General features: G+C 36.8%; 1 protein-coding gene across 1 annotated transcript in view; it reads left to right on the top strand.

Moving 5' to 3' along the window:
* Nucleotides 1–2,270: 2,270 nt before the first annotated feature.
* Nucleotides 2,271–7,476, top strand: part of LOC132556750 (uncharacterized) — a 49,171-nt gene continuing 43,965 nt past the window's right edge. The window contains exon 1 of the mRNA XM_060221193.1: nucleotides 2,271–2,313. Within this exon, the coding sequence (XP_060077176.1) occupies nucleotides 2,271–2,313 (43 nt within the window). The remainder of the gene's footprint in view (nucleotides 2,314–7,476) is intronic.

Here is a 7,476-nt window from a genome sequence, read left to right as displayed (position 1 = left end):
TTTGACATAATTTATTTGTCTATGTTGTACTCAATTCTAAAGATTAATGGGAACCGATCGTGAACCGAACTTTTTCCACCTATCTGTATCATAAGCCTGATGATTTCGTTTTCCCTTCTACGAATTTTTCATTTTTGGATAGCAACATCCCTTCTTCCATAGGCTCTCCTGTATCAAAGTATCGACAGATACACTCACTCTACATGGTTTAGAAAGATACAAACTGAGAAAGCTTACGGGAAAGTTTTATGGTAGCCATCATGAACCTATAGAAAAAAATCTCTCATTTCTACCTGTGTAGCACTGGTGTGTTCAGGGCGATACACCCAGGTTCGCCGTTCTGTATTACACTCACCAATCACGCAATACAGGTAAGCGCACGTAGAAATGTCCCTTACCAATTGTTCGCCTGATTCAGTTTATACACACATGAACAAATAGTTACTTGCACTGACTATTCATAACTTAATTAAATTTTCTATGGCAAACAAACTATGGCAAACTTTGTTTGCCAAATGTGCTTACGATGAATTCATTTTCTATGTCAACTTTACGATTAATTGCATAATAAAAAATAATGTTTTCGTGTAATATGGCATAATTTGCAGTATATTGTGGGCATCTTAGTGAGAAATGAAATAAAAAATAAATATCATATGTCGGTAAAGCCTCGAGTTTAATGACGGTTTGTGACCTCTTGGTCAGAATATCCCTATTCTACACCCCGACACATCAAACAGTCGTATATTCTTTGGCGGTATGAAGTTGGAAGTGCTTGATGCTCGAAAGTCTGTCTGATGTTTCCGTTATCTTTAACCTTATTCTGAACTAGGAACGTGACATCATCTACTAGATATCCCCGATCTTACCAGGAACACCTAAGATTCCAGTCCGCACCAAGTTTTCCTGGATCTCCATTAAAACCTGTTTTTCGTTCATAATTTGTCCTTGTTTATTGATTTAGTTTTATTTTAGATTCTGTCAACATGTCGATATATCCCTTCTTGTTTAGAAGCAGATAGATTTCCAGCTTGTGAACTGCCTGCTTATATTTATTTTCTTACTGAATCACGTGACATATTCCTCGATAAGAACATCTAAAAATCTATCTATGAAACAGAATACGTTTATACAACAATGTCATTAACATGTTGTGTGTTGACCGAAGACCAAACATAACGTTAATGTATTGTATATCATATCATTTTAACGACATGTAATTTCCACGTTTTACACAATGAAATTTGCAAGTAAGATTTAATTAATGTAAGGTTTTGTTGTCGTATTTTGTGTGCTTGATTAATGGACTGAAGTGCGATAAGAGATACTATCGTGTATGTGATATTCGCAGATAATACTGTGCGGTATATTTTTTGCTGGACGAATTTTATATAGTAATACTATGATTTCATTTATTAAATTGATCTGGCTATGGAAAATAAACATGTGTATTTTAACATTTGTTTTTCGTCATTAAAATCATCGAATTAAAATTCGTGAAAATAACTGTCCTCCAAAATTTCAAAAAGAAAACAAAGATTATTCCGTAAACAAGTTAAACTGTTATCTTACCTGTAAATCTACCTCAAGTTAGAAAAGAAAATATTTTATTCCACTTTTGTAAGTTTCCTTCATGATACACCAATATCATACAATGATAATCAATACAAGCTTTTCATAGTTCATCAGTATAAAAACAACTGAATTAATCGATAACGCTTTCAATGAATCACCCAGGATCCTTTTAGCGTTTGATTCAGTCCAGGTCTTACGAATGAGTTATTAGCACTGATAATGGGCTCGTCAGGGATATAGTCTTTGATTGTCCGTACCATTTAACTTCCCGTCAAGCGTTGGTTCAGCCATATATACTCTGAAGAGTGTCAATGCGGACCGATTTACACTAATTATTCTTCTATTGTCAGGAGTAATTAAACGAAATAAGGCAATATGATCCAGACAATAACTTCGTGGAGTGCGTTAATTGCTGTTAAGTTTGAACAGTGAAGCCATCTACACTGCTAAAGAACTAGTCGTGTGCTTTCAAGGTAACTAATTGAACACAGTTAAGGACAGGATATTAACAAATATTTTACAATAAAGAAAAACAGAAAATAGTTTCTCTTACTTAGTCAAACAAGCATAAATGAATTTTAGATAGTAACCAGATATATAGTGAGGAATCAAGTATACTAACAGTTTCCAATCACATGAACAATTTCCAAGCAACAACCCGGACTTCAAAGCGATTGAAATCGTTTAACGGCGATATGGGAAATATCCACTCAGAAAAGTGGAAACTTCTTCCGATTGGTAAGTATTTTATATATCATTAATGATTGCGTATTGGTTTAAATATGTTTTCTTCTGTTCATTAATTACATTTGAAAATTCCTCCATGTAGTCATCAAAATGATTCTGTAGCTGTAGATTTAACATTTTTTAAATAGTTTATACACATGTTTATAATGTTTATAAAAAGTGGCATAAAATAAATGCGATAGAAAAAGGAAAAAGAAAACAAGAAGAAATGATCACGGTAACGAAAGAGGTCCAATTAAAACATCTACAATGATATGCATAATAAATTTTCACGGATTTATTTTACTAACAAAATAAAAAAGACACCGTTAAGATGATAAAACGGGACAAATCTATACGTTTTGCATTCATACAGACAAACAGATCTTACAGCAACTAAAAAAAAAACAAAAACCGAAAAAGAGAGAAAAAAAACAAACAAAACAAAACAAAACAAGAAACAAAAAGAAAAAAAAAAGAAAGAAAAACGGAAAAAACCCGCTTTATATCTGTTGAAACTTAGAAGCCAATCTTTGATCTCAAAATACACGTATTCCATTGCTTATGCTCATTGAAATTTCAAATGTTATTTCACATAACGTAAAAAAGAAAGTTTTCTAATCATTCAATACGTTTGTTCAGTTTGAAATGCGACGTTAGTAAACTGAATGGATAATTCAAATGTCCTTGTAGACAAATGTATTTTTCTTTAGACGATGCTCAATATTTTTCTTTGGTGTCCTTTAATTTCCATACGTTTCATTACATTTCTAACATAAAAAAACCACCAAGCCTTTCAACTTGGTTTGGTAGCAATTAAAATGGCAATGATAACTTTTAGGTGGATCAGCAATACGCACCACTAATAAAATGTCATTTATGTGGTTTTATGTGAAGGTCAGAAATCTGGGAGTAATTGTAAATTTAGGTAATGACAATAGTTAACATTTCTTCTTTAGAAATATTAGAAAATGTGAAAGGCAGGATTTTCTCGGGAATTGAGTCAGTTTATGGGTTTTTTGTATGCAGGTAATGAAATGATTTTTAAAGACATCGATAAAAATATCAATGGTCTTATCTGCAGGTACAATAACTTTACTCGTGAAGTGTGGTCTTGACATCAGGCTAAGGAAGTTAAACCAGGGTTTTGTTTTCATATTAGATTTTTAAGCACTGAAAGAGGACGTGAATATGATGGAACATAATGATTTCACAATTTAAGCATTCAAAGCTTCTGGTAGAATGTTCTTTTTGTCTGTAATAAATGTATTGCAGGTATTGCAGTTTTCCTCCGCTCTTTTTGAAATGAAGTTACAAAACAGACTTTCAGATAAAACAACTTAGAAAGAGTAATTTTATACAGTTTCAATTGTGCTTGCGCTAAGAGTAAAATACTTACAACTGAAATTATTATATGAGCTTTTAGAAAAGTTATGATGTCCTTAAGGACAATTCGTGGAGTCCTCTTTATTCAAATGATAGGTTCCATACCATTGTGATCTATGAATGTTAGCCCTGTAACCCTGTCAGGTAGATGTACCTTTGAGACTCTAAGGTAACTTTTAAGATCAAGAGAACAATCCATTATATCAATGATTTATGTTTTTGGACATAAATCTCCTAGCTGTACAACTTTTAACGTCTCGAAAATATTCCTTTATGTTCGTGAAAATATTGAAAGACACCCTTTAAAATAAAAAAACATTTAGGCCGGGACAGAAACCCGTTGGAACCGCAAACATTTTAGTCGGAACTGCAATCTGTCAAAACTGTGAGATCTTATATCGAAACAGAAAGCTGATAAGATTGTAAACAAAAAAGTCAGGCCACCATCCCGATGGAGACATTGAGTTTTAGGTCATTACAAAACATTTCGAGTGGAACGAGAACTTTATAGAATTATCAACATTGTCAGAACTGTGGATATCTAACTGGGGACAGAAACTGTGAATATCTAAGTTGATAGTAACTGTGAATATCTAACTGGAGTCTATAAATACTAGCTGCAATATACCGCTCGGCTAGAAAGACTTTCTCTTAAGCTCAATCGGTTGAGCGTCAGACTAGTAAACCAGAGGTTCCTGCTTCGAATCCTAGCGGATTCATTAAAATGTTACATTGGCGCCCACGTAGGGACTCTGGTATAATATCCACCAGCATCGCTGTATCCCCTAAAAACTCGAGGAAGAGTTATTCCAGGAGGAGGTGTATGTAATCTAGTAGATCAAGAAACAATATACCAGCCGGCTATTGAGAATTTCTCTTTAGCCCGATCGACTAACCAGTCGGTTTAGTATCGGGTGATGCCGATGTTTACTGCTAACCAGTCGGTTTGGTATCGGGTGATGACTGTGTTTACTGCTAACCAGTCGGTTTAGTATCGGTTGATGCCTGTGTTTACCGCTAGCTAATCAGTTTAGTATCGGGTGATGACTGTGTTTACTGCTAACAAATCAGTTTAGCATCGGGAGATGACTTTGATTACTGCTAAACAGTCGGTTAAGTATCGGGTAATGCCTGTGTTTACTGCTAACAAGTCAGTTTAGTATCGGGTGATGGCTGTGTTTACTGCTAACAAGTCGGTTTAGTATCGGGTGATGGCTGTGTTTACTGCTAACCAGTCAGTTTAGTATCGGGTGATGGCTGTGTTTACTGCTAACAAGCCAGTTTAGTATCGGGTGATGGCTGTGTTTACTGCTAAACAGTCGGTTTAGTATCGGGAGATGACTTTGTTTACTGCTAACAAGTCAGTTTAGTATCGGGTGATGACTGTGTTTACTGCTAACAAGTCAGTTTAGTATCGGGTGGTGGCTGTGTTTACTGCTAACAAGCCAGTTTAGTTTCGGGTGATGACTGTGTTTACTGCTAACAAGTCAGTTTAGTATCGGGTGGTGGCTGTGTTTACTGCTAACCAGTCGGTTTAGTATCGGGTGATGGCTGTGTTTACTGCTAACAAGTCAGTTTAGTATCGGGTGATGGCTGTGTTTACTGCTAGCTAATCAGTTTAGTATCGGGAGATGATTGTGTTTACTGCTAACAAATCAGTTTAGTATCAGGTGATGACTGTGTTTACTGATAACAAATCAGTTTAGTATCGGGTGATGGCTGTGTTTACTGCTAACAAGTCAGTTTAGTATCGGGTGATGACTGTGTTTACTGCTAACAAGTCGGTTTAGTATCGGGTGATGGCTGTGTTTACTGCTAACAAGTCAGTTTAGTATCAGGTGATGACTGTGTTTACTGCTAACAAGTCAGTTTAGTATCGGGTGATGGCTGTGTTTACTGCTAACAAGTCAGTTTAGTATCGGGTGATGGCTGTGTTTACTGCTAACAAGTCAGTTTAGTATCGGGTGATGGCTGTGTTTACTGCTAACAAGTCAGTTTAGTATCGTGTGATGGCTGTGTTTACTGCTAACAAGTCAGTTTAGTATCGGGTGATGGCTGTGTTTACTGCTAACAAGTCAGTTTAGTATCGGGTGATGGCTGTGTTTACTGCTAACAAGTCAGTTTAGTATCGGGTGATGTGTGTTTACTGCTAAACAGTCAGTTAAGTATCGGGTGATGGCTGTGTTTGCTAACTGCTAACAACTGTCAAGTTTAGTATCGGGTGGTGGCTGTGTTTACTGCTAACAAGTCGGTTTAGTATCGGGGATGGCTGTGTTTACTGCTAAACAGTCAGTTTAGTATCGGGTGATGGCTGTGTTTACTGCTAAACAGTCGGTTTAGTATCGGGTGATGCCTGTGTTTACTGCTAACCAGTCAGTTTAGTATCGGGTGATGGCTAACCAGTCGGTTTAGTATCGGGTGATGGCTGTGTTTAAAGCTAAACAGTCGGTTAAATATCGGGTGATGGCTGTGTTTACTAGCTAACAGTTTAGTATCGTGTGATGGCTGTGTTTACTGCTAACAAGTCAGTTGAGGCTGTGTTTACTGCTAACAAGTCAGTTTAGTATCGGGTGATGGCTGTGTTTACTGCTAACAAGTCAGTTTAGTATCGGGTGATGGCTGTGTTTACTGCTAACAAGTCGGTTTAGTATCGGGTGATGGCTGTGTTTACTGCTAACCAGTCGGTTTAGTATCGGGTGATGGCTGTGTTTACTGCTAAACAGTCGGTTTAGTATCGGGTGATGGCTGTGTTTACTGCTAACAAGTCAGTTTAGTATCGGGTGGTGGCTGTGTTTACTGCTAACAAGTCAGTTTAGACATCCAGTAGTATCGGATAGTGTTTACTGCTAACAAATCAGTTTAATGATGTTATGACTGTGTTTACTAACAACAGTTTAGTATCCAGGCTGTGTTTACTGCTAACAAGTCAGTTTAGTATCGGGTGATGACTGTGTTTACTGCTAACAAATCAGTTGAGTATCAGGTGATGACTGTGTTTACTGCTAACAAGTCAGTTAAGTATCGGGTGATGGCTGTGTTTACTGCTAACAAATCAGTTTAGTATCGGGTGATGACTGTGTTTACTGCTAACAAGTCAGTTGAGTATCAGGTGATGCCTGTGTTTACTGCTAGCTTATCAGTTTAGTATCGTGTGATGGCTGTGTTTACTGCTAACAAGTCAGTTTAGTATCGGGTGATGGCTGTGTACTCTAGCTAATCGTGTGATGGCTGTGTTAAACAGACATCCAGTACGGATAGTCCTGAATGATGTTAAACAGAGTTCTAGTAGGGATAGTCCTGAATTATTTTACAGACATCCAGTACGGATAGTCCTGAATGATGTTACACAGACATCCAGTACGGATAGTCCTGAATTATGTTAAACGGAGTTCTAGTAGGGATAGTTTTGAATTATGTTACACAGACATCCAGCAGGGTTAGTCCTGAATTATGTTACACAGACATCCAGTAGGGATAGTCCTGAATTATGTTACACAGACATCCAGTAGGGATAGTCCTGAATTATGTTACACAGACATCCAGTAGGGATAGTCCTGAATTATGTTACACAGACATCCGGTAGGGATAGTCCTGAATTATGTTACACAGACATCCAGTAGGGATAGTCCTGAATTATGTTACACAGACATCCGGTAGGGATAGTCCTGAATTATGTTACACAGACATCCAATAGGGATAGTCCTGAATTATGTTACACAGAGTTCTAGTAGGGATAGTCCTGAATTATGTTACACAGACATCCAGTAGGGATAGTCCTGAATTATGTTA

The sequence above is a fragment of the Ylistrum balloti genome, unplaced genomic scaffold (assembly GCF_031769215.1).
Source record: "Ylistrum balloti isolate Yb309-2 unplaced genomic scaffold, AGI_CSIRO_Ybal_v1 Utg370590, whole genome shotgun sequence".
Classification (NCBI taxonomy): Eukaryota; Metazoa; Mollusca; class Bivalvia; order Pectinida; family Pectinidae; genus Ylistrum; species Ylistrum balloti.
Note: the sequence above shows the minus strand (reverse complement) of the source record. Positions and strands in the feature narration are given on the sequence as shown.